The sequence below is a fragment of the Calidris pugnax genome, unplaced genomic scaffold (genome assembly GCF_001431845.1).
Source record: "Calidris pugnax isolate Ruff unplaced genomic scaffold, ASM143184v1 scaffold8, whole genome shotgun sequence".
Lineage (NCBI taxonomy): Eukaryota > Metazoa > Chordata > Aves > Charadriiformes > Scolopacidae > Calidris > Calidris pugnax.
Genome location: NW_015090830.1, coordinates 20,287,893 through 20,315,792, shown reverse-complemented (window position 1 = coordinate 20,315,792; position 27,900 = coordinate 20,287,893). Strand labels below are relative to the sequence as shown.

The window sequence follows — 27,900 nt, the reverse complement described above, 5'->3', positions numbered from 1 at the left end:
AGCCAAATCAGGCTCCTTTATGCTAGGGAGGGCAAACCCCCCACCCTGTTGCTTGTCTACATGTATTAAAATAGGAAATTATTGTGCAGAGGCAGCTCCAGGTGGCTGGTGCTGTGACTGCTCTCCTGTGACCAACCAGCTGCACATTTCTAAACGTTTCTAACGCCAAAAACATGCACCAGCCCTTTGCTCTGCAGTCAGTTGGGGAACTGGCTCAGAGGGTCTCAGAGCTGGGAAATGCTCTGTTTTATCAGAGGATGATGGGCAGAGAGTGGGCCAGGTTAGGCCTCAGAGTGGAGTGCCTCGGCAAGTCAGACTTCCACCAGAGCCCAGGGATACCAAAGGCTGGCCCTTTATAAGGCTGGAACCACAACAATTTTATTTTGTTTTTTTTTTAATTTGATTTGAATTTCGATTAGGTATCAGGAAGAAATTTTTCACTATGAGGGTGGTGAGGCACTGGAACAGGTTGCCCAAGGAAGTTGTGGATGCCCCATCCCTGGAGGTGTTCAAGGCCAGGCTGGACGGGGCCTTGAGCAACCTGGTCTAGTGGGGGGTGTCCCTGCCCATGGCAGGGGGGGTGGAACGAGGTGATTTTTAAGGTCCTTTCCAATCTAAACCATTCTACCATCCTATGGTTTTAGGCCTCTTTGGGCACGTGCCTGAAAACCGTTGGGCAGCCTCGCCACAGCCACCTCAGGGGCGCCCCCGCGCCGGGCGGCGGTTGGGCGCAGCCGTTGGTCCGCAACCGCCGCTGGGGCGGTGGAAGTTGGGGGGCAGAGGGGCGGGCAAAATGTCGGCTCAGCCCCTCAGCGGCCGCCCGGCAGCGGCAGGCGGACAGCGCCCTGTCGCGATGCCGGCTCCTCCACCCGGCGGCGGCGGGGCCGGCGGCCGCCGTCTCGGTCACATGGAGGCGCCATTTCCTCTGCCCTTGCTATGCCCTTAAGGCGGCGGTGCCGCCGGTGGTGCCCGTGCCTCGCCCCGCACGGGCGGCTGCGGGCGGGCGCCGCGTTCCCCGTCTTCCCCCACCCCATAACAACACACACGTAGCGCCCAGCCCGGATGAGGAGCAGGGGTGGCCAGGGCGGGAGAAGGGGCAGAGAGCGGCCGGCCGCTCAGCTGAAAGCAATCCTCTCCTAATAAAGCGATGGGGCTCGGGCCGCGGCGCCGCGCTCCCCGCGCCCTATAAATACGCTGGGTGCGCGGCCGGCGGGCTTTGGCCGGTGCGGCTCTGCAGGCGGCGCGGTGCAGCGGAGCGGAGCGAGCGCAGCGAGCGCAGCGGGGCCGCCACTGCCGCCGCCGCCAAGAGAGCCCCGGCCCCCGCCACCCCAGCAAGATGCCCCGGGTAGACGCAGACCTCAAACTGGACTTTAAAGATGTCCTGCTCAGGCCTAAAAGAAGCAGCCTCAAAAGCAGATCAGAGGTGGGGGCATTCAAACCCGGCATGCTTTTCTTTTTTTCCTCCGTTCTCAGCGCCTAACTTCCTCACCCCTCCTTCCCTCCCTGCTTTATTTTTATTCTCCGGTCTAACGTAGCAGTGCCCTCCCCGATCGAAACGCCCTTTGCGTGGCGGAGGGGAGGGTGGTGGAAGGAGGGGGGATGCCGTTGCTCTTGGGAGGAGGGGGCCGGGGTTACGGAGCCGGCGGCGTATTCCCCCCTCCCGCCTTGGCGAGGCGAGCTCCGGCTCCGGGTGCCGCAAAGCCGGTGCCGCGCTGTCCTCCCCGCTTTTCAGCAAAAATAAAAAGAATTGAGGAAGGGGCGGGTGTGTGTGGGGGGGATTATTTGCTCCTGGCAGGTGCCTCTGCGGATTTTTGCGGCGCTGAGCCCAGGGGGTGACCTCCGGTTTCCGTGGGGGGCTGCCTGCCGTAGGGGCGGCGGTGAAGCGAGAGCTCTGCCCAAGCCCCTTCTCCGAGTGTCCGGTTACGGGCCCCGCACTTGGGCCGGTAAAAACCGGGGGGTGGAAGGGAGTGGGGGGGGTAGGCCGGGCCGGTAGGCATCTTCACCCTCAACCTTGGGGGTTTGTGAGCAGTGCGTCTACCGAGTGACCTATATGCTCTTTTTAAAAAATTAGTTGTAATGATAAAAAAGCCCCAACCAGCAGAGATGCTGAGGAACGCTTCCCGTTGCACAGGGTACCCCAGGCTGGCATCCCGTCGGTGGAAATGTGGGGTGGTGGGGTGCGTTTCACCCTCCTGTTACACCCTCCCACTAAGGGCTTCTCTCCTGCTGTGGGACCTACAGCAGCTCCCCCACACCCCTGTGGCCTGGGCTTCCCAGGGCTCTGCATCCCTGCTGGCCCAGGGCCACTGTTAGCCCAGATACTGCTGTAGTTATTTCTCAGCAGGGATCAGGAAAGACCCCCAGGAAATCCCCTGAGGATTGCCTGTACAAAAAAAGATGGCTGCCTCAGGACTGAAGGTGCCTTCTCATTTACCTCATGTAACCCCAAGGTTAGCAAAGGATTTAGTTTGACTAATGAAGGAATTACGTTGTGTTGGGGGATGGAAAGAGGATTAAGCTTTTCTCCGGAGGAAGTGGAGTTGTAAGACAGAGAGAGACAGAGACAAATCAAGTGAGGTAGAAAGACAAGACTGGAAAGGGAAGTGGGGTAGCCATGTTTATTATGGCCTATGGCCAGGGATTTTGAGGGCAACAACTAGGCAAAACTTTTTTGACATTATGAAGGTGTAAGATTGGAGAGGCCCTCTCAGTAGAAAGGTAGTCTCAGGCTAGTCGTTCTTAATTTACAAAGAATGGTGTCCTGACTGAGTAACACCTCATTGTGTGCAGTCACTGCTTGTAAGGCTTGTGGGCCCTTTCCAGCCATTTGCTTGGACAATTATGGTCCCTCTTTAAAATTCACTGTGCTGGCCTGGCAAACAGGTGGAGCTGTGCTCCACCGAGTGACACATGGCTCCTTCAAGTGCACTGTTTTGTATATTTAGCTCTGTGCAGGCTGTGGAAAGAAGATCTGCTGGGAAGGGAAAATGATAGGAGGAATATGAGCTGATATGGCAGGGTTGTAACGGGTGGCTATGATGAACTGTTAAAAACATTTCACATGAGAAAAAGTGCATGTCATGAGGAGGGTCAGTGGAAACTGATGAAGGTTAAGAAATTGGACACCATCACTGAGGCTGTAGCAACAGGAATAAACAGTGTCTGTGAGAGCCAGAAATGGACAGCCCCAGTCTGCTTCAAAACAAGAATATAAATAAATAGTTCTGGCATAGGAACAGAGGCAGCATACTACAGTGCCTGTTACCCAGCAAGCTGCTGCTTTGAAGCTTATATCAGCAAGCATCTGCTTCTCTGGTGTGAATGCCTCATTTTGCGCAAGGATAGCTTTTTATGGAGTAACTAGGATTAAGTCAGCTTCTTAGAGAAGCAGTTTTGGGTGTTTGCAGCACTTTGTGTAGCTCTGTTGTGTTGGTATTTGTGTTTGATTCTTTGCACTATCTTCATTTTCCATGATTGCTTTTGCTTTTTGAAAAGATACCAGACAATTTGAAGCTTGAATTCAAGTGTCAAAATTGGTTAAAGCAATGATTGGATTGGGAGCAGAATTATCTGTCTGTGGGGTCTTGGTAAGCATGTAACCTGCTATTCTTGCCTTTTCTGGACTTGCCTCTACAATTTAAGTTCACCAGACGAGTGTCCTATAGGAAGTCTGGTCATTAAATAAAATTTGTAAATTCAAGTAAGTCCAGGGAGCTTTAACAGAACAGCACGTCTTAGTACTTTCATATGTCGAAGGTCTAGGTGGGAGTTATAAAATACATTTCATTATTTTCTTTCTAAAGAAACTTTTACTGTTGTTGAGTGATGGTGAGCAATCCTAGAGTCAGAAGTTATTTTCTCATAATGCGTAGAACAATAAGCTATAAATTAACTGTTACCACTCAGCAGAGAGGCAAAGAGATGGTCAGAAGTGCTACTAGAGGAACTAAGGAAAACCAGTTAGCTTTGTGATGCTCCTTGGTATGTTCATCTTGAGTACACACTAATGGTGATCCCTTCACAAGAACAGCATAATATGCTAGAATAGGTACAGAGAGTAATAGCCAGGTTGATACAGTATGGACTGGTTTCCACATGAGGGAAAAAACATACTAGGATTATTCAGTATGGAGAAGCAGCAGCTGTGGAGGATATGCTAGAAGTCTATGAAGTGAGGAGTGGAACGGAGAACATGAAACTAAGTGGCCATTGATTGTCTCTCACAAAACGAGAAGTAGGAAGTACTGAATGTAATTATCAGGCAAAGGTCGTAGTTTTCATGCAACGTATAATTCATCTTCAGAATTTATTGCTTTGAGATATTGGAGAGGCTAAAGGTGTGAAGGATTAAAAAAATCACAAGGCAGGTCCTTTGTCCATGAGCAGCTATTTAGCATAATGGATTGGAGGAGACCTTTGTCTTTGAAGGTTGCTAAACATCAACTTCTTGGGACCAGGGAAGGCAGGCTAGGGAAGGAGTCTTGCAAAGCTTGCCTTGTTGTTATATTCCCTTCCCAGACATCTAGTACTGGGTATTTGGAGAACTAGGGCACCATGTAAACATCTCCAACCCAGTGTGCCATTTCTCCTGTCCTTATAGAACAAAAGCCTCATTAGGGGAAGCCCTGCAATTTTGTCTCATAAGTGCCTGCCGTTACAGTATTATCAGTTGTGTGGATAATTGCATGAGATCCATCTGGCCAGCTGGCTAAAGGAAGTTGGCTATGAGAAGTTACAGAAAGCAGAGATGAGAGTCACTGAAAGAATAATGGCCTTGTATTCCCTGTGTGGCTTTGCCTCTTGCCGCAGTCTTTTCTTAAACATACTGTTCTTTTCTTCTTTCTAAGGTTCATTTGAAAGAGATGGTTTTCCTCTGTAAAACTCTAAGGCAGTGGTTCTGGTACTGTTGTCTGTGTAGAACTAGTTGTGTGATATCCTGTCCTTTTTTCCTTGATTCTAGTTAATAAATTGCATTAAAGGTGAATAAAATGCATTGAATTTTCATACTTATTTCATACCTAGCTTCTTCATACAATTTTCTCATGTTATCTGCAGCTGAAATTCCCATGAGAATGGTATGTAATTAGTGATGGGTGGAGAACTGCCCTCTCTGATGGCAAATAACAAGAAGGGTGAGTCTCCGTTAAGTTGTGTCTTAGCTTGTTCACCAAAGTGACCCTTCCTTTATGAGCTTATACAAAATGAGAACCTGTTTCACAATATATCACTGAGGCACCAAGTTCTTTCCCCTAACAAATCGATAATAAACCCCCCACCATATTAATCGGAATGTAACCTGCAATATGACAGTGCTCAAAATACATTGTAAATAAATAATAAAACTCCTTTATTTTTTATATTGCTTCCTTTCTGGTGATAGATTTCAGTTCAGTTCAGGTCTCCGAATGTTCCTGGATTAAGGGGAGTGAGGAGTAATGGAAACTGTGAAAGAGCTTTAATTTTCATTGTTACTAAAGAGACTAACCTAATATCTTACAGTTGTGCATTTCTTAGATTATTTTTTTTTCCCTTTTGCAAGATGCTAAGTAGACCAGTGGGAACTGATCTAGATTTGGTATTGCCTTTTGCAAACAAATGTAAGGAACAAAATGCCTGATGTTACCATGATCATTTCAGGATGCTGAAGAAGAAATAACTTTGAAGGTGAAAGCTAACACAATTGTAAGAAATTAACTTAGAAAGTAACAGCCTTATGATTTAATAAGCCAGGGTATGGTTGCTCATATTGTAGGCAAGAGTGCTGGTAACCATAGCCAAAAGTAAGAGCTTGATTTTGAGTAATTTATATTGTCATTTACATTAAAGATTGGGATAAAGCCCTCTATGACAAAGGGAGTTCCAGTTCTGACTTATGTGGAGTTAGGAGTTCAACTTGGGTTTCTCAGGCAGCCAAACAGCTGAGGTTACTTCTGTACAAAACAATCCACAGTCCTCATTTTCCTTTCCAACCCTTTCTGACTTCTTGTTATTTGGTTGTGTGTTTTGTTTTGTTTTTTGATTTTTATTTTCTTCAGCAAAAACACTCTTTAACACAGAAAACATTATTTTGCTTTTATATTTTCTTTCTTATTTGGAAGGCAGAAGTTGTAACAAAATAAATAGAGGCAATAGTGGAATGAAAGAAAGAAGAACAGGAAATGTGAGGAAAATTAAAAAGCAGTGTCCAAACCTGCTGTAACTGAAGTCAGTGGTAAAACTCTTGTGAGGTGGCAATCACTTAAAAGAATGTGTGCTTATTCATTGCAGGTCGACCTCACGCGCACCTTCACCTTCCGCAACTCCAAGCAGACATACACAGGAATTCCCATTATAGTGGCAAACATGGACACTGTGGGAACATTTGAAATGGCCGTGGTTATGGCAAAAGTAAGTCTTGCTTTTTGTCTGTGCAATAATTGGGAGGCCATTGGGTAACAGTGAGCAGCCCTTGTTAGTTCTTAGCTATGTTTGTTGGAAAATAGGGGGGGTGTGAGTTAAAAAATCCAGAACAAAAAGGTGTGATTTCACTGCAAAGCAGTTGTGCTTTTCCAGCAATACAGTTACCAGAAAGAGCTCCAGATATAAGATAGTTTCAGTGGAGGTGCTTACTGGGAAGCTTCCGTCTTGGATGTAATTCAGCTTCAGTGGAGCTTCTAGAGCTCCTAGAGCTTAGTTTTTGGGGAGTATATTGTGCTCCCTTTCAGAAAAAAATTATTAGCTGACAACAGTTTGGAAGTGTAGGCTACTGGATAAAGCTGCAGCAGAGAGGAGTCACTACTATATTAGCCTCTGGCCTCAAGCCTCACCTTAATTTCTTGCAGTGCTTAAGCACATTCAAAATATTGACTGTAACTTCATCAAACACATTAGAAACCTGATCCTGAAAGGTCGACTAGGCATGCTAAGTTACCTTTGAACTCCACCTGGAGTTGCCTTGTCTTATTCACTGTTACTGTTTCTTTCAAGCAGGATGAGCTTATATCTCAAATGTGAATTTCTGATATCTTGCTGTTCTACAGCTGAGGGAAAGATGACTAACTTGGACATTAATACCAGTTTTCTTATTTTTCCTAGCATGCAATGTTCACTGCAATTCACAAGCATTATTCTCTGGAAGAATGGAAACTGTTTGCTGCCAATCACCCAGAATGCCTTGAGGTAGATTTTCATACTGTAAATTATTATGGTTTATTGCTTTGTTCTGAACTCACATACACTGGGATCTCTTGGGAGTACTGTTGTCAAGTGAGGTTTTGGGGAATGAAGATATTTGCTGTTCTTAAATGCATCAAGGGAAGTGGCTTGTCCTGGTTTAAAAAGAATAACTGTGTGAGTCCATTATGAAAGTGCTTATATTAAGATGCAAAAAAGCAAAGTTTATATATGCCTGGAATGGAAACAGAGAAGCATCCTGAACAAAGAAGAAGGAAATACTTGGGAATAGGTCTAACTGCTGTGCTTCTGTTGCTGGTAGGAGCTGTGGTAGCGCTGGTGAGGGAGAAGCCCAAGACTATAAATGCAAATAGCCTTGAGTAACCCAACCACAAGCTGGCCTCGCATGCCCTTGTACTAGGCAGAGTCCTTGCCATCAGGTATGCACGTGGACCTGAAGCCTGTGGCTGGAGAGGTCCGGGTGTTGGGCCCGAGCAGGGCTGAGGATTCAAAGTTGTCAGAGCGTGTGTGTCTCCTCCATTTACCTCCTTGCAGGAGAGCTCACACTGTGCTACTACTAGCTGTGCTGCCCGACTTGTTCACAGGGTCCTAGCCTAAGCCATTAAAGAGAAACACCATCTACTAAATTTAAACAATGACTTAGGTTCTGACTTTTTCATATCCATATTTCTTCTGTGTTCTTCTGGCAGACCCCTACTCCTGGAGAGGCAGTATGACAGCATGCCTAGCTGTCTCCCCTCCTTGGAGTTCAGTGCAGTTTTGAAACTTTTTTCTGTATAGAAAAGAATACCGCACAGCTCTGTTGTGTCTTGTGGTACATTTTAGAATTATATTATAAAGGCTATTGATTACAGGATTTTCTGAAAGCCAGCCTATCTCTTAAGTTCATCAGGGTTGCTTATATGCCACTGTAGCATAGAGAGTGGTCCCAGGAATATCCTGTGTCTGAACAGTTTGGTACTTAGCTCATTTGTGGTTCATAATCACTGGAGTAGGATCTCCTAGTGATTAAATACTGACTTGCTCTGTGACCTTGGATCTCTGCAGAGGTTTTGTGGGCCAACAGCTGTGGAAACTATTTTTCTATTGGAAAGAGCTCATAGGAAGACAAAGGAGGAAGCAATCTGCTTGTTTTCAAGGGTAGCTGACCCTGCTTGAGCAAGGGGTTGGACTACACAGTCTCCAGAGTTCCATTCCAGACTCAACTATCCTGTGATTCTTCAGATCAAGGGAGTGTTTGGTGAACTTAAAGATCCAGATTCCGTTTTCTGATGGTACCCCAAATTTTGCCACTCTGCCTTCCTGGAATATACCAAGTTAGGCCTTCTTCTGCATTTGTGTTAAAATGGGTATGGCTGAACATTCATCCATCTCAGGTGATTATATGCCTATGAGAATCCACTTGTGAATGAAAAGCTGATAAAATGCTAGTTTTGCTTTCTTTTAGAGCCTTTAAACAAAACAGAAGTAACAAATTGATATTCCCAGGAAGGTCTTTATTTCATATTATATAATATGATTTTCACTAGTTTCCAGAACAAGTCCTACTGAGACTATGCAGAAAAAGACATATGAAGTGTGTGTTTATCCCAGATTTTACAAACTACTACTCCCTTTTGTTCTCCCTGTCTTTCTAGCACGTAGCAGCAAGCTCGGGCAGTGGAAAAGCTGATTTGGACAAGTTAACAAGTATTCTAGAGGCCATTCCACCTATCAGATACATCTGCCTGGATGTGGCAAACGGCTATTCAGAGCACTTTGTGGAGTTTGTGAAGTCTGTCCGTGCCCTGTTCCCACATCATACCATTATGGTAAGTGTGTAAAAAGGGTGGAGGGGATGTGTGGGAATTCTGTCCAGGAACAGGGCCCAGAGTGTGGTTGGCAGGCATCAGAAGCTCTGTGGTAGCTCCATCAATTTTGGAGTCCTCACTTAATAAAAGGAAAGAGAGAAAAGAAAGAAAAAAATCTGACTCAAACCTCTAGTCTTCCAGACAAATACATGTGGACAGATGCTCTTCTGAGAATATAGAGGGAAGCTCTACCCTTTCAATTCAGCAAGATGTTGACTTTGAGCCAATGACGACTGTTTAATAACATGTTGGCATTGTCAGTCTTCCATTGCTGATAATTTCTGTGGGAATGCTCAATGTGTGCTCTGATACAGTAGTTTGATGTTGGCATGGCAGGCTGGGTGGATCCAATATTTTTCCTACTCACATCCTCCTTCCCACACCAGATGTGACCTCTAATCATAAAGTGTGTAGGTTTATTTTGGTGATTCCAAGCTGAGGTTTGCTGTGGGAATGCGCCAACGTTTCTGGTCAATTGAGGCCACTGGCTGTTTCTGTCTATTAGATCACAGTGAAGGCAGCTGAATGTAGACTAATCCTTGCCTATGATAAGAATCATAGGGGTGTTGTGCAATTGTGAATGGGGTCATCAAGGGGCAAAACAGTCAATGCTTTTCATGCCCATTCTGTGATGTTACTGTCCCTTCTCAGAGTGCTAATGCCATGCTTCCTCCAGCCTTTTTGCATCAGCACGGGACTCCTTGCAGCAGAGTCCTACTGCTCCTGCTTGTTTCCCAGGGTTCTTGAAAAAATGTGGTGTGAATTCGTTTCCATGAGAATAGCAGAAATTCTAAAACAAGCAGCAGATTCTTAATGAGGCTACCAGCCTTTCTTCAAGCCAGTGCAGCAAAAAACCATGTGTTTAGGCAACACTTTCTCACTGTTTCATGCCAGGCACAAAGCTTCGCACATGTAAAATAAGCGTGGAGTTAAAAATGGTCATAAATGCACACTCTGACTTGGTTCAATCAAGAACTGCAATCAAGCAGCTCAGGGGAGACTACATTCCTTCCTTCCATGTCAGAGGAAGGCAGTGTTCTTGCCTCTGAATGATGGTGGCACTGGAAAACAAGTGGACTGGGATGCCTGTAGGGTTCTGGGTTACCATAAGCCAGTGAATAGGCATCCTTCAACAGCTACCAGCAGACATGGGAACCTTTTTGGTATGGCCATATTTCTCATGACTTTGGGGAGAGCTTTTGGAAGTATGAAACGATAGATGTGGGCTTTTTGAGCTGCTTGCTTCATGTTCACTGCAGTGAGAGAAGGATCGTTTCCTTGCTTTGGATCTGAAATATTGTCTCTAGTGATGTGATTACTCCAGTGTCTTTGGCTTGAAGAGTTGTGGGAGAGAGCTTAAACAACACAAGTTAAAAAAAAAAAATATCTTCCTTATCAGGAGTGGAAAGAAAATTCTGTGTCATCCCTTCCTCCTCCTCCCCAGACTACTGACTTTGCTGAATGAGGAGGGAACTTACCCAAGATGAATTGCCAAGAAGGCACAGGAGGTCAATGTCAAAGTCAGGTATCAAGCCCAGATTTTAGTCCAAGGTCCTTAAGCCAGTCTCATCCACCTCCCACATCTGTTAAGCTACCTGCTTAGTTTTTCTGCTTTGTGAATAAGTTTATTGTTGCTTCAAGCTTCATTGTCCTGACAGCCCCGCCTGCTTGAGTGCATATACAACCCTGGCCTGGTCAGTTGCCTTAGCTTATTGTAGCTCCTTTCTCTGGACATGGTTTAGTACTCCTCATGTTTTTAATCTTATGCACAAGGGTAATTTCCATTCCTAAAAGCATGCTAACAACATTGGGATGTTCAAAAACCTTCAGTTTTCCAAAGCCTCCAAAGTCTGTACAGTCCCTGAATGTCTCTGATTTAACGAGGGACACACCCCTCTACCCACCTCCAAATGAGTTTACTTTACACGCTGTGCCATGGCCTTTTGAAACTATTCCTAGCTGAAATGCAGAAGCTCGTCTAGGCTCCTTTTTATGATACTCTGGAAGGCATGTCCTGCTGCTACCTGTTCTGTCTCCTTTGATATCTCTGTGCTATGCCTGCAGTATGCTCTCTGCTGTTGTGGCTTTCACGCAAAAGGGTTAGCAGTTAAATAGAAGGTATAAAAATAAAGGAGCTTTCTCATAGCTGAAAGTGATCTCCAAGACCTTGCAGGCTGTCTTGTTTGCTTTCCTCAGCATGACCATTCATTCCACAGTCAGCTGCAGCGCAGTACATAGCAGTAACCCAACCCCGGGTCTCAGGGAATGTCTGTTCCCAGGGGCCATGTAATGGGTTCAGCGCTGAGGCTGAAAGGTGATGTGCAGAGCGACTGTGATTAATGTAGTACTCTCTGTGGCCAGTACTCCAGTGCAGATGGAGGATATCTCCTGTGTAACAACCTAACAAATGCATTTTTTTGCCTTTTTAAATACTTGCTTTTATAATTGCATTACCTTATTTTCTTCTGCCTGTCTCTGACACAAGCTCTTTTCACTCCTGCCTTTCATATTAATTTACAAAGAACGTTGATTTCTCCATGGAATGCAAAGGATAGGAAAGACAAACAGGGGCACAAAGGTACAACGTGACTTGCCTCAGTTACTCATTAGATGGAAGAAGAGGCAGTATTCAAGTATCCTGAGTGTCTCACAAATGTGGCATTGCCCCCCAGAATCAAGAGTAATGGTCCAGTGGGCTGTTTTCCTCTAGCACAGCATGATGTGCTTGGGGTGTGCCTACTCACTGAAGTCTAAAGCAAAACTTCAGTTCACAGTCATGGTGGAGGGTCAGAGCCTTTATATTACAGTGAGCATAGTCCTTATTTAATAGCGTAATTATAGATGTTAGGGTTCTTCCATTTCACTGGAAGTTTGTTTAGCAAGCTAAGATATCTTTGCCAGCAAGCTTTGCCAAGTTTTTATCCTGAATTTTTCTTTGTAGTGTTCTCTGTTCATTATACAGAATAAGCTGTGGGGAAGGGAGCAGGGAATGTGGCAGGAAGGAAAAGGCTAGGGCAGGAGCACACTTGCAAATGCAGTGGCACCCACAAGATATGTCAGAGAGAGAGCAAGTGGAATCGCAAAGCAGGAGCAGAGGGAAACAGCAGGGGCCAGAAACTCTTGCTCCCTTTGGAGTCAGCAGAACTACTCAGGGCCTTAGTGGAGGCAGAATTCAGAGAAGGACATGCAGACTGCTCCCAGTATATCTCTGGAACAAGCAGCAGAGTCAGTCCAGTCATGGCATGTTGATCGGGGTGGGGTCTCAGGGCAGGGGCCAACTGAGATCCCAGGGGAGGAGACAGTGATGCTGCTGAGGCTGGCTTGGGTCAGTCACAATTCTGTGTGCAAACATCCAGCAGGTATGGCTCAACCTCGCAAAGGAGTCCTCACTTACGATAAAGCACCCCTTGCTTTGGTGGGTGGGAAGTGTCCTTTGGCAGTGTTTCTGATAGTGTGGAGGCACAGACTGTGCTTTCCTCTAGGATACAAGAAGAAAGTTTGAGAACTGTTGTCACAGACACTTCTCCCCAGCTTGATCCATTGCCATTTGCCAGCAGCTTTCAATCAGTGCAGCAGTGTTCCTGTCTTAGTCAGTGTGAGTCGATATTTATAGCAGGCTTTTATGAGGCACAGTATCAAATGCCTGACTGAAATTCAGAGACACTGCCCTACTGTGTTCACTAATTTTGTATCTCTGTCAGAGAAGCTGTAGTCTTTATAATCCTGTTAGGCAAAATCTTGATCCCATTAAAGTCAGTAGTGAAACTCCCTTTGACTTTTCTGAGGCCAGGACTTCCCTCAGGAGACTGACCCACAGTTTGGTCAGCCTGGATAATGCTGGAATAAGCTAGGGTGATGCTCACTTGAAATCTCACACTGAGAGGTGGTACAGCTGAATATTGTCCTGAGTGTGTAATATCAGGCCCAGAGGCAGGGTAATTTGTTGTAGCCCCTAATAACTGACCGCACTGAAAGCATGGTAATTGACCTGACTTTCAGTTGTTATTGATGCTGTTATTTTACTGCCAAGGGTAGCAAAGTTAGATTAGCAGTAAGGTAATTACTGGGGTATATCTCTTTCAAGAAAGCCAGTTCTGTAGCAGATAAGAAATGCATTGGTGCATGGGCTCATCATTAAGATGAGCATGATTTTCACTAATACAATACTTGTACCAGTCACTGTATTCCCTAAGTGCCCAAATACGTGTATTGTCTGTAGTGGCTTCTTTGTACAAGTTCCAATTACTTTAATTGCATTATATTCTTAGTTAATTTTAAGGATTTTTCATCTCTGTAGTCTCAGTCTTTCTATATTCACCTTTTCAGATTTTTTTTTTTAGTGGAAGTATTCTGGCTTTACCTTACAGGTGGGGCTTTCAAAAGCTCCTTTGCCTCATTGGTTTCAATAGAAGTAGAGTTCAGCTGGATGTGAGAAAACAGCTTTTCCTGCTCTTCAGCTGTGTCAGCTGTAGGGTCTCTTCACATACAGAGCACTGTGCCTCTCTGGTAGTGTTTTTTTCGTGCTCTCTGAGGTCTGCAAAAGGTACCTAAAAGAAGCAAGCCTGTCATCGTCAGGTTGGAGAGCTCCACATCCTCCCTGAAAATCTGTTAAGAATCTGCAGATTCAGAGAGAGAGAAACTGCTCATGTGTGTACATGCATTCCAGGAAAAAATGTATGCTGCGGACATAAGTGCTTTTCCCTGCTAGGATGAGCATTTTGAATCAACATATGCAGTTCCAACGTTCTCTAGCAGTAACTTAACATTAAACGTCTGGTTAGCATTTGTGAGGAGACAGTTTGACAACGCGCTATGCTCTGCTAATAAGAAGACACTGTTGTTTAAGTTAAATACATATTTGATCCCAAATCTCGTGGACCCACAGACTTTAATACCCATTTGTTCCTGTTTATGAATCCATCGCATGTACTACAGTATTTCACCAAGTTGTAATGTGCTGTGTGTCATCTTGCACAGGTAGTCGTCTGCCTTCCAGATGTCAACTGCTTCCTTAATGTAAGCAGCATGCTCTCCGTCATCCCACTTTAGGAGTGTATAACACTTAGTGTAACAAATTGCCACTGAGCAGAAAGGAAGCAGCACTTAGCTGGAAACACTGTACCTATTATATATTCTTTATTTCCCGACCACTCTATTTTATTTTATTTTAATCAATGTCATGCAGTTTTGAGCAAAGTTAAGTAGTCCTGTGTCATAGACCACAAATTGCTGCCTAACGGTGTCATTGTTTTTATAAGTGCTTCAGGTGGTGCCTTGTCAGCTGTTTCAGGCTAATGAAAGGGTGAAGTAAAATTCATTAAAAATAAATAAATGGTGAAATAAGAGCCAAAAATCAGTAAGTGGAGAATAGGCCTTGCCCTGTGTTCCCTGGGTAGCTACTATTGACTTAAGCAGGAGTTTTGTTTCAATAAAAACTAAGAAAATATTAAGTAAGGATTTTAGGATTTGCTTCCTGCTCTGCCTGTATCGGTATTGCTACAAACACTTGTTAAGTCCTGGAATATCAATACATAAGAGGTTTTCTGAACATCTCTAGATCCTAAATTCAGATCTCCACAAATGAATAGCCCATCTCAGTACAAGCGCAAAGTGGGTGATGTGAGCAACTGGACTTGTGTTTCATGCAGGTTTATTTTGTGCAGCTTTTCTAGTTAGGAACATGCCACAGACATGAGACAAGCCACAGAGCTGGAGTTCAAACCATACTTTCAAACATCTGATGGGATGACGGGCCTGAGGGGATTCATCCCAGAGTACTGAAGTAGCTAGCGAATATTACTGCAGGACAAGTCTCAATCACCTACCGAAAGTCTTGGGGGTCTGGGGAGGTCCCTGTTGATTGGAAACTAGCCAGCATTATCCCAATTTACAAGAGAGGCATGAGGAAAGACCCAGGAAACTACAGACCTCTTAGTCTAACCTTAGTTCCTGGAAAAATTATGAAGGACATCATACTGGGTGCTGTTGAAAGACATTTAAATGCAATGCAATCATCAGGTAGTCAGTGTGGGTTCACAAAGGGAAATTCCTGTTTAATTTAATATCCTTCTCATCGTTATTTGACTCGTGGTGAGTGCAGGGGATGGGATGGAATGGAATAGGGTAGAATAGAATAGTTATAGAATCACAGAATGTGATTTTATGATTCTAAAGTCTGCAGGCTGAGCTGAGACACCACTTTCCCTGGGCCCTTGGCAGGAGATGGGGGGTGGGTGTACCAGGGGAGGCCTGTCCCAGCCATTGAGGCCTATGAGCAAACGCAGGACTCTGGGAGCCTCATATAGCCTCCTTTAGACATTTATGGTTGGCCACTTTGGAGACTGATTATTGGGTGAGATGGACCTTTGCTCTGATGGAGTACTGTTGTTCTCTGGCTCTTTTGTTTTAGCATATTTTTCCAAGGAAAACAGCTCAGGCATTTCTAAAAATGAGTACAAGGAGAAAAAAAGTCCATGGGGAAATGAACAGGTATTGCTCACATCAGAAAGATTTGCAATTATTTAGTTCAGGAGCACTTCCTGCTGCAGGCTGAGGGCTTGATCTTTGAGCCTCGCTACTGTCAGAGATGTGGGGGTTTTGCCATCAGTGTCCTCAGCAGTTCCTCAGAGGACATGCCTTCCAGCCCCTTCATCAGATTTGTTACCCTCCTCTGGATATGTTCAAGTACCTTAACATCCTTTATAAATTGTGGTGTCCAATTTACAGGATTACATTCCCATACTGTGTTCTCCCACAGTACGGGAATGCAGTTAGTACAGCTGTAGGAAATTGTTTCAGGATGTGCTATGTCACCAATCATTTGCCTTGCCCAGCCCTTTGCAGAGAGGAAAGCACGGTCTGAAAATGCACTGGCTATCAGTTTGTTTTCAAATGTAACTCGAAGCACGAGTTTTAGCTAATAAATCCCATGTTGTTTGAAATCCTTTCTCCTTAAAGACTGTCTTTTTGCTAAAAGCCCTCTGGACTGGGGGCACCAGGAATTTGTCTCTAGTCTCACTCTACCTGCTGGTCGACCAGATCCATGTCTGGACACATTAACTTTCACAGTGATGTTGAGATCCTTTAACTGAATAGATATGTGCTGGTAGTTTTCTGCACTCATGGCACCATTTTTGCTAATTACCATGTGTGTGCTAGAAGACTGTCTTTCATAGTTTCCTTTATTAATTAAAAGTGAAAGAAGTTCCTTTGTATCTGAATAATGTTATTAGTGATTCCATCATATTGACATTCTCAGGTGGTTTCAGGTGGGCGTATAAAAAGCAAAATTTTCAGTCCTTTGCAGCTATCTTACAGGCGCATAGTGACCCTCATTTACGCATCTCCACCTTGCAGGCTTTGGTGCCATCAAATGTATGAAACAGTGAAGTTCGTGGTCAGGTCTTTTGAATTTAGATTGTGGAAAACCATCGTTCAAGAAACACAGGTTTCTATGTCCACATCATATTCTGGATTTCATGGCATCCATGAGCCAGAAAAAGCTATATCTCATGGTATGTTTCTATGGCTTCCATATTCCATGCCAGCTGAAGCTCTGACAGAAGAGCTAACCCCTCCATTAATAAACCATATGTGAAGAACTGCAGAGTAGAAATAGGTAACACAACATCAGCTGGAGCACTATGAGTTTCTGCTCCAGCTTGGAAACATTGAAGTAGGCAAATGTTCCTGGAGGCATAAGTAGATCACAGGGTGACTGAGTGATGATTTTGTTGCAGGCAAATGCATTCTTGTGTGTTGGGCAAGGTATTTCCATAGGAAAGGCAAGCATTGTGCAAAGGCCTGGTGAGAACTCATCTGTACCACTGTGAACAGTTCTCATTTCTCAGGTTCAAGAAAGAGAAGTTCTGTCTGGGATGAAGGCAAACAAGGACTAAGCAGTTGATTAGAAGCATGGAGGGGTTAAAGAAGAAGATGACTAGACGTAGCAAGACAAAGGCTGAGAGGGCTGCCATTGCTTTTAAGAAAGGTAGCAAGGATGAAGGCCAAAGGAGGAAAAGAACTCTTGAAGTGCAAGGGAAACTATGGCAAAGAACACAAAATAATTCAGAACTTCTTTCCAAGAAGAAGACCTTACCATAAACAACATGCTCTCTACATCTCTGTGAAATTAATGCAGAGGGAACGAAACCCCTATCTTTCACCTCTGCCACAACCAAATGAATCTGATAGAAATGCTTTTATTTAGGTAGTCTGAATGTACATACCAATTCTGACACCAACATACAAAACGTCAAGAATAGTATTCTTTACTTTTTCAGTACTCAAAATACTAAATCCTAAAGGAAAATGAGGTTTGCCAGGCTTTTATATAAGATCTAAACATCTTCCCACAAGGTGAGGTAGGCAAATGGGCTGGAGGGCTGTAGGCTGTTCAGGAGGGCTAGGCAGGGCAGGAGAGGTGGAGTAGTTGCACCGTATGTAAGGGAGAGGTTTGATGTGTAGCTCTTACAGATAGGGGTGATGAGGTTGAGAGCCTCTGGGTGAGGTTTAGGGGGATGGAAGACAAAGCAGATATCCTGATGGGATCTTAAGGATCAGGGTTTAGTGGACATAATGAAATTTGTTTGACTTGAGGATGGTACCCTCCATGATTTGCTAATCTCTATGGCATGTACAATGAACAATATGGTGAACTATATTCTTTGTTACTCTATATAGTTAAACTTGTAAAAAGCTCTGGATAAAACTGCACATTATCATCATTAGTCTTTATTGCAGTAGTCTTGAAATCTCCCATATATGTGATGTTGTTCCTTTTGTCTAGGCAGGCAATGTGGTGACGGGAGAGATGGTAGAAGAACTTATTCTTTCTGGAGCAGATATTATTAAAGTGGGTATTGGACCAGGTAAGTCAAATCCAGTCAAATACTGGTGACTTATGGTAACAGTGGTGGGGGAGTTGTCCAGATGGAACCGGTCTATTTTTTTTGTTTGCCTGCCCATTAGGAGGCCTCCAGCCACTCAGGTTAATGGAGTAACAGTGCCCTTGCACATAGTGTATTTAAGAAATACATGGGCAGGGTGCTAGTGTTTCATACTGCAAAGTGTTAAATTGTCCATTTTCTGGCAGTGAAGATGCCTATTATTGGAAGCACTGAGTTGCCTGAACTGCTGACATTATCAATGATAATATGTGTTGTGTTTAGGAACATTTTTTCTAGCCTGTTGAAAAGAGGCCGAGCCATTCCAGGTCAAAGGATACTGTGTTCGGGTATCCACTTCTGTCAAAGAAAGATGGGTTTCTAAATAGCTTTATGATTTGTGTTCTGATAAGCTTAGGTTGCCCGTCTTGTCAATGTCTTCAAAGAGTAAATGGCATTAATTAAGCATGAAGTATGGGTAACATTGCCTCTACCTGTTACTATTGCCTGGAAGCAAAAATACTTATATTAATGCACTTATATTACCTATCACTGTAACATTCCCATGGATAAATGGGAGGACCTTAAACCTCTTAGAGTGTTTTTCCTACTTTCTCTTCCCTAATATTGTTGTCTGGCATATACTGCCATATTGTCTTCCCTTTTTCTTTCCCTCCCTTGTGTGTTTGTGTGCTCCTTCCTCTTTGTATTTTCTTCATAGACTGCAGCTGGGGTTTCTATAAGTGGACTAGATTTTAAACTGGTTAACACAAGTGCCAGTCACAATATAGCTGTGATCAGCCAGTGCAGGCAGATTGTTTACAGTGCCAAATGGTTATGGTTCATGAATGGATAATGGGAGCAGAGCAAATGATGTAAAAAAGATTGCAGTTGTGCCCAGAAAGACAGCAAACAATAAATCCTGCAAAATACATGAAGAATAAACAACAGAGATGTCATGGTGCAATTGTGATGGGCAAGCTCAGACATAAAAGAAGAAATATTGTTTGTAGCCTCAAAGTGGAAATAGGAGTAAAGCTGTGTACCCCTCCCTGGAGATCTTCCTGAAAGATCTGTATAAGCTGACGACCCAAAACCTACAAGTAACAAATGTTCCTAAGAGAAGATCAAATCTTGAGGCTCTTTTCCAGATAATTGTCCATCCTATGGAAAATGGCAGCAGTTTATTATAAAGCATTACATATATAAGTACATCCTCTGTGGAGATTATTTTAAAACTAATTTTCTTCCTACTTTGCAAAAATACTTCTCAGTGTTTTTACCTTGTCAGTTCTTTGAAAGATCTTTGGCAACTTTTACTTTACTGGTAGCTGGAGTATACCTGAATATCAGCTGGGTGAAGGGATCCAGACTTTACTGTATTAGGTGCAGAATCTCTTTTAAAATTACCTTTATGGTCCGTATCCTAAATCATAGGACCTGAACTGGCAAAAAGCAGTCTTCATTTTGACTCTTAAATTGAGGAGAAGAATAGAGAACATAATCCACAATATCTATAGCCATGTTACCAGTTAAACTATAATTGAAGTGGGTTTATATATATACACACCTTTATTTTTGTACATACATATATATATGCACCATGTATGTGTATAAATAATATAGTTTCGTAATCAGATACAATTAGTATATTTCCTGTAATACTGCACTATACAGCTTTCTGTACTTACCTCACGTTTCAAATGCTCTGTGCTGGTTTTCTTATATTCCCAACTATTGCGATCAATCAAATATTTCTGCTTTAAATATTAGGCAAAAGATGGTTTTCTCTCCCTTGTGGAAATCTCCACCAAAAAAAAAAAAAAAAAAGGAACACTTTTTGCCTGAAAATTGTTTTAAAAAATGTATGAAAAAAAAAGCAAGAAATATTTTTTGAAAGACTGTGCTGGTTTTCTTATATTCCCAACTATTGCGATCAATCAAATATTTCTGCTTTAAATATTAGGCAAAAGATGGTTTTCTCTCCCTTGTGGAAATCTCCAAAAAAAAAAAAAAAAAAAAGGCACACTTTTTGCCTGAGAATTGTTTTAAAAAACGTATGTAGAAAAGAGCTAGAAATATTTATTGGAAGAAGTATTAAATGCTGCTGCTGAGTCTCACGGGCTGTGACTCTTGTCCTTCTGCTCCCCTGTACTTTGGGCGCCTCAGTCAGATTTGCTTTCTCGTGATGCAGTAATTCCCTCACAAGGAAGCATTACTGATGAGACCAAAACTGGGAATTGTGGCCCTGGAGAAGAAAGGGGGGATATTAGTCACCTCAACTACAGCTCCCATAAAGTGGTATTATAGCATTTCAAAACTCAAGGCCCTACGTGTTCCTTTTATCCATGAGAAGCCAACATTTCCAACAGAGACTTTTTGAGGGAAAAACCAGTACAGATATAAATGTGGTTTTTTCCACAAGTAAAAGAAAACAAGATGTATGTTTTCTGCAGTCTAATGGGCTGTGTTTTTTCTCTCATTCTTTTGTCTAGGTTCTGTGTGTACCACTCGGATTAAGACAGGGGTGGGATATCCACAGCTAAGTGCTGTTATTGAATGTGCAGACTCAGCACATGGCTTGAAAGGACATATCATCTCTGTAAGTAAATATCATCTGCTGTCAGATCCCCACTGTGCAAATTGTTGTGGAATAGGAGAATCAAACAGTCCAGTACTCTGCGTGTTAAAGGCTATCCTTGTGTCATCTCCAGTTTACCCCTGTACTGGCTCCTAGAGTAGTGTGGAGATTTAAACATAAAGAAACCAACTCTCGCTAATGTTTAAAAATACTTGGGCACCTCACTCCTCTTTGTGCCTTTGGAAAGCTGCTTATTGCTCCCTGAATGGAGTAAGCTGTTACGTGAGCAGAACAGGAAGCTTGATATCTTTGTTTTGTTTTTTATTTTGTTTTTGATTGTTTTCACATGGAGGCCAACAATAATTCCTATGAAAGATTTCTGAAAAATGAGTGAGATGTAAACATGGCTTTCCCCAGAGGGTGGGACTGAGGGACAGACATAGAGTAGAGGAGAGTACAAGGTAAAATGATATGAGCCCATCTGTGCTGCAGTAGCTGGATTGATTCACATAGCATCCTCACGGAGCTCTCTGTGCAGGAGCAGGAATGTTTCAGAGCTGGCTCTGTTGAGTGCAGCTGGCACGTGAGCCACTTAAGTTCTCACAAAGCTCTGGGGAAATAACGAGCCTGTGGAGAGAAAAGAGCACGTATCTGTACTGTCTGCTAATGGCAGCTTCCACTCTACCAGTAAGACCAGATTCACCTCACACAGAAAAAGTAAATCTGTAAGCATGGCCTCAGACTGAGCTAGGCTGCAGCCTACAGCATCCAAAGGCTTTGTCAGGCTTGCACACTCTGCAGGCTGGCTGTGGGGCGAGTGGTCATCCAGAAGGCACAGGGGCTAACCAGTGTGCTGTGCTCACAGGTGTGCTCAGAGCCAACAGTCTTCCTCTGTGGCCCTAGAAGAGACCATGCTGAATTTTACATCTACTGCCATATGAAATCACTGGAAGGCACTGATTTTTTCAACCCAGTTGTGACTAGTATCTCTATGAGGAAAGGGGTGTGTTGTATTGTTGAGGAAGGAGGGGAGAGGAGAACAAACTGGTTGTGGATGAGCAAAGGGCTTAACTGTATTCTTGGAGGTGTGGGTATAATGGAGCAGAAAAACATGTGCTACAGTCAGATTTGTCTTGCTCTTTATTGTTAATGCATGTGCATTTCCTCCTCTTCGTGGCTACCCTATACAAATTTTGAAAAAAAAAAAGGAAAAGCAGTCTGTGATTTTATGACTTGGGCAGCATTGCAAATGTTTATGCCTATAGCAGACAGCAGAACATGTGTGCAATAGAGCATGAAAGACTGACTCATTACTATGAAGGCTGGATAACTATAGGTGTCATCCTAGCAGTGGTGCTCAGAGACCCAACCTAGTTTTGCAATCATCATTTTCTGCTAGCAACTCTCAGAAGAAAGTTACTACCCTGATTTTACAAGAAAACAGGGAGTGTGTATTTTGGCTGTTGAAAAATGAGACAGTTCTGTGTTATTCCTCCTCTCCTTTGCTGCTTTGCAGATAGATCAGTTCCTGACCTGCTTAGGTCATGTTGTCTTCAGTAAGTCCATACTTATCAACCCCCTGACCATTACAGGGGGAGTACAGAAGGGAAATTTCATACCTGTCGGCTACAACATCTGGGCCTTAAGCTGTAACTGGGGTCTCTAACACCAGTGCAACTCACCTCTGTCACCCCAGCTAAGGAGACTAAAGCAAGGGTGAGGATATTATGTCTGAATTCTGCAGCGTTCAGATAGGTATTGGTGTGTTTATTGGGGAAAGAAAAGACTGGACTGCGTGGTCATTGCCAGAGCTCTGGCAAGAGTATCACAAAAGAGGGGTATCCTCCTGAGGGAAAAACACCATACAGGACCAAGCCTAAGCTTGTAACTGGGTCTAGTGGCAGCAAGGACACATAGCATCCCTCAAAATGTCTCATTATTGTCATGTAGGTTCAGGAAGGGGCACCCCCTACCTGAGCCAAAGGAGACCTCTACAATCAATTACCACAGCTATCAACATCAGTTCTTGAGGAGAAAACATGTCCAACAGGTTGTTGGTTTTTTTTGTAATATTGATATGGAAAAGGCAGGAAGGATATGAAAAGATTCAAAGCCTACCAGCTATCTTCATGTAGATTGTAGCTGCTGGCATGACATGGGTCAGTCCATTGAGGTGCTTTCTTGCATCCACTTCTGTCTTGTCCAGTACCTTCATTGAATTGCTCCTCTTGTTATGTTAGCTCATCTTAGGTATGAAGGGAAAGAAGCCCCACTCACAGAATGAGACAGTGACAGTGCTGAGCACAGTACAGGCACTGCAAGGAGCTCAGCATGCTTGAAGCTCCAGTAGCTCTGCTAGGATGTTAGCAAAAACTGGGATTTTAAACATGTTTTTATTACTGAAGCGATCATGTATGATTTTTGGAGCTGATACAGTGACAAGGTGACAATTTTTAGACAAACACGATAGTCCAAGTGAACGCCTGGTGTCTCTCTAGAGTCACTTACACAGTGAAGGGGGAGGTGAAATTGCATCAGTTACTGTCCTCAAGCTAAATTATCTTTAAGACTCAAAGCTCACCTCAGAAATGAATCTTTCATGACTCACTGAAAGAAGAGAGGAAACCCTGTCTAAGATACAGGCACGGTTTCTGTCCCATGCTATTTGTCAGGGTGCCAATGGTCTCGTTTTTCATTCCCGCTAATCCTTGAGAAGGTGCAGCAGTGAGTTACAGTGGAGAGGCCATTTAGCAGGAGAGCTCCTTCAGAAACACCCTACTTGAGATAAAGTTTCTGTTTCTTGTAGGTCAGAGAAGTACTTTGCTGGATAGGGAGGCAGTCACGTATTCTAGTAAGCCAGCAATGTGGGGAATGGAAAACAGCCTTGCATGTGTCCTCTCTCATTTGGCTATCGTTTGATAGAGATCCCTATTTCCCCTTCGCCCTGCCTGGGTGATGGGCCACCAGCATTCAGTGAAAGGGATGACTAAGGGGTTCTTCACCCAGCTACTGCCATATCATCTCTTCCTCCACACAGAACACTTTCCACACAGAAATATGCTCTGCATATGTAGTTCAGAATAAAGCACCATATGTATTTCTACTGCTGTATATACCATATACTTTATGTATCTTCTGCACAATAAATACCTATCTGTTTGCTAATACTGTAGGAAGGGCTGTTATACAGTTGCTTGAAACATATAAATCATCGTTATAAACTTACTCTAATTTGCATATAATATTAAATATTTAACTAGTTCATACTGGTTTTCCATACTGTATTTCTTTTCCTTAGGCTAAATTTTGTTGTTTTTAAATGGTTTATCTGTTCTGTAAACAAGAGAGAGGAAAATAACTTATTTTAGCTGTGTTAAAAAGCTGTTTTCCTCCCTCCTTCCTCTTAGCACCCAGTTGTCTCAGAATCACGTCCTCTACAGGCCCCATGGCCACCCTTTCCAGCAGGCTTACTTCAGAGTAATGCCAGTCCTCCTGAATTCATAGGAGTATTTATTTGTACAGATACATTTCCCTAGGGTCTGAGGTAGAGGCTGAGCCTGCAACAAGCTCCATGACTGTAGCCCAGCAGTTCTACAAGTCATTTTGAGTCCAGACCAAAGCCCCTGTTGGGATGAGCTGAATTGCAAGGGGAAGCTTCCCAGACTGAATGCAGCAGAAGCACAGTCTTATTTTCTAAACAAAGTGCTTGATTTTTCACATGGAATGAAGTGGTTTAATGCATATAGCTTTATTATATAGCATCTTCTGACATTACTGCTTAGTATGTCCTCTTTTTGTTCCCTTTCTGTGAATCATTAAATTTACCTGTTTATGTGAAGTAAGTGGAGACGTCTACAGATAAGTGCTGTGAATCATCATCATCAGCTCCTTCTATCTTAAATGGTAACTTACGAGCTTTTGGGAAAGTCACTTAATCTGCTCAGCGTTTTGTAATTCGATGACATTCAAAGTGGTATTTCTTGAAGCCAATGATTAATGATTACACAGTAAGGCCTCCATCCTCATGGTACTTCTGAAAGCATAAAGACTCCATCACTGCCACTACCAGGTTAATTACAGAAGTCAGACACTGAGCCACACATTGAACCCACCTACCAGAGAGCATTCATAGCCAGTCTGTCTCAGAGTAAGTCAGGCAAATTCCTGACACTACTCTTTTAAGATTATTAGACCCTCTCTTTCTATCTCGGCTCTTCCTCCCCTGACACATGCACGCACACTCACACCTTCCTCCAAGCTCTGACAGACTTGTCAGAGGGAAAGAATTGCACAAGCAAAGCCCTTAACAGGAGAGAGAAATTCAGCTGTCAGCCCAGCACTCTCTTCTGGAGCTGACAGTAAGAGTGTCTAGCTCAAAAAAAGGCATAATATGCTAGAGGTTATCAGCAAATGGAATAAAAGCCTTTATACTGCTACCAGGTGCTGTTTGCAGTGGGATGCCCTTTGAAAAGCCACTCACTTTCGAATCCACCTGCTCAGTTTGTGTCTGAATCCTTTTCTGCACACAGAGAGGTTCTAACGCTCGGCCCCGCTGCCAGCTACCTGCAAAAGCCAGCTCTAAAATGGCTGATGGTGGGGGTGTCTGGCTGTGCTCAGCCGCAGGTCAGACCCGGGCATGCATTTCTGCCAACAGGGAGGGGAAACAAATGGAGTAACCGTGCAGTCTGGGGAGTAGCTTCAAAAGCAGGAAAGCTGTGGGCAATCTGCAACAGACCCTCATCTTCAAAGGAATTGGGAGCCCTCTTGATACAATGACTATATAGAGTAGAAGGATCTTTTGTCTGATGCTCAGACCTTTACAAACCTATAGAACCATAGCCCATGGCGAGTTCTGCTGTGTGCCATCCATTTTTTTACAGCCCTGTCACACATACATAGCTTCCCTCCCCTCAACTGAAACCCCCTGATCAGCCACTACTTTGCTCTGCACTGAAACTGAAACACAGATCTAAAATGCTAAAGATCACAAAGTGCTGCTTCTTAACCAAACCCATGATGAGAGATTCATTTTCACTTACCAAAGATTAGATTACCCAATTTGCTTAGAGATTATCAGATCAAAATCCAACATAGCTGATGGTGTGTTTCCTCACCCCTCCCACTGTGACCTTTTAATGTATTGTAAACTGCTGAGAAAGTTACTTTAAATGTCTTTGGTCGTTGAAGGTAGGGGTTTGTGGTACCTCTGCATCGCGTGGCCTTTAATTAAAATGGCAGGGAATGATTCAGATCATCAGATGAGTTTTTGTTTTCCAGTTTCTAGTACTTAGGAAATTGCAGTCAGGAATTTGCGTTGCTGCTGTTATCAGTGGTAAATGGTACTATATGGCAGAGTAAATGAACCTAAAGAAGAAAAGCAATAGAAAGGATAATATGGATTCCCTAAAAACTCAGCCAAGATGATGTGTAGCAATGGTGCACAGTCACTTCTTGACTTCCTGAAGAGGGGCCTTTCTGCTGGAGGTTGTGGAGCAACCAGTGCTCACCAGGTCCCTGAGTGAGCTCAACTGTCACTCACTGTCTTTTCTTTCTGCAGGACGGAGGATGCAGCTGTCCAGGAGATGTCGCCAAAGCTTTTGGTAAGGACAGCGTGTAGTGCCACCCGGTACACCCCGCGTATCTCCAGCACTGTCAGCAGCGATGCAGGAGTCAATTTGACCCTGAATGTGTAATCAGCAGTAGGTTACATTCGTCCCTGTGGGTGACTCCAGTGAAATTAATAAACCAGACATGAATTTGCTCTTTGGACCAGACAGTCCAAATTCTGCGCTGTAAAACATACAGTGGTCGAAGTCCTATTTAGAAACTATCTGCCAGACGTGCATGAGATACAGCCACTGGGACAGTAGTACAAAGAAAACTGATAGGGGTTTCTTCTGAGTAGGGTTCAAAGATGTCTGCAACATTGCTAGATCTGGGTGACTTTGGCCTTGAATGGACATAGAGATGGTGGAATGTTTGTTGGACAGAAGAACAAAACAAAAAGGCAGGACAGATCCCTGGAGATGTTCTTGGGATCAGCTGTAAACTTGAAGAGATGAGATTTTATTTATATTGTATCCCCTAGAGCTGAGCAGATGTCTAAAACATCTAAGTTAATAATTAACAGATTTTGCTCTCGTGCCAATAGCTTCAGTGAATTACACCAGCTCTTGCTGTTAGAACATTTAATCTGTGAGTATTTTCTATTGGCCATGAAAGTTACATCGGTATGGGAGGGTCAAGGTCAGGATTGTCACTTAGCCATAACCTTGATGTAGTAGCATATGTGAACAAGGCACTAAATGCATCCTGGACTAGCAGTACACTTAAAGACTGTCCCCTACCCCCCAAAATGCCAGACCTTTTAGAGATGTCACGTTGGGGTAATACGCAGTATAGAATGGGCCAGCACAGTGTCTCGTTGGCATTTCAGGGTGCTATGATAGAAGAGGTAGGACGTTATGATACAGCACATTCTGCTTGGCAGGAAGCTTTGCAAGTATGGAAAGCAGGGGCAGGCCTAAACTCAGATTACAGACCTGCCAAGAAAAACTCTGGGCCTCCTGGAAAGGTTGAAACCAAAATCTGTCTTCTAAGTTTGCAGACAGCTCCTGTTTTTAGACAGGTCAGATGACAAGGAAGACTTAATTAGAGAATTTTAAGCACAGCTGTGGTGTGATTGCTACCAGGAAGGAATCTGGTCAGTCACAGGATCTCACAGCACCATTGTGTTACCCAGTGGGTGACGTGACGTAGGGAATAGATACTTCCAGTTGGGTGATTCTGACAGAGCTGAACAGCGGCATCCACCCTCTTTGACAACAAGATTGTATTAAAAAAACACCCGACCTCTCCTCAGCCCAGCCCACTCTGACATCATGCCGCCTGCAGTGAGACCTTTGTTCTGCCTGACTTTCGCTGGCTTCTCCACTCCCCCGGTTCTTGCTGGCGTTGTGTTGGGAGCTTGTGTACTGGGTTGTGACCTCACTGCATTCCCAGCTGCCTGTGCAGAAACCTAGCCTGTGGAAAAGGTCTTTCTTCAACAAGAGCATTTCCAGAAGTTAGAACAACAGGAAGGAACTTCAAAGTGTTTAAAATATTTTCCTTTGAGATGTTTATAGTGAGTCTTAAGGGTCCTTGTAATCTTTTTGGGCTAACTGAATAGAAACTTTCTTGAAATATGTGAAAGGGCAGATTGAGGCCTTGCTGATTGTCAGGAGATGCTGGGATTCACAGTGGTATGTGTTTGAAGGCTACCATGGGTTGTCCCTTGGACAGAAGAGCATCAGAAAGCTGAGATTATACAGGCAGAAGTTGTGCTCTGACAATAGGCCAGACAGATTGGTCTGACCAGTGTGTCACAGGTACAGTTCCTTGAGGCAATAAACTTACCATATCTGGTTATCTA

The 27,900-nt window shown here is 43.8% G+C and overlaps 1 protein-coding gene across 1 annotated transcript in view; it reads left to right on the top strand.

Moving 5' to 3' along the window:
* The first annotated feature begins 1,014 nt into the window (after positions 1 to 1,014).
* Positions 1,015 to 27,900, top strand: part of GMPR (guanosine monophosphate reductase) — a 42,168-nt gene continuing 15,282 nt past the window's right edge. Inside the window, exons 1-7 of the mRNA XM_014940950.1 lie at positions 1,015 to 1,423; positions 6,268 to 6,387; positions 7,075 to 7,158; positions 8,811 to 8,984; positions 17,812 to 17,893; positions 20,404 to 20,510; positions 26,047 to 26,089. Coding sequence (XP_014796436.1) covers positions 1,337 to 1,423; positions 6,268 to 6,387; positions 7,075 to 7,158; positions 8,811 to 8,984; positions 17,812 to 17,893; positions 20,404 to 20,510; positions 26,047 to 26,089 — 697 coding nt within the window. The 5' untranslated portion in view covers positions 1,015 to 1,336. The remainder of the gene's footprint in view (positions 1,424 to 6,267; positions 6,388 to 7,074; positions 7,159 to 8,810; positions 8,985 to 17,811; positions 17,894 to 20,403; positions 20,511 to 26,046; positions 26,090 to 27,900) is intronic.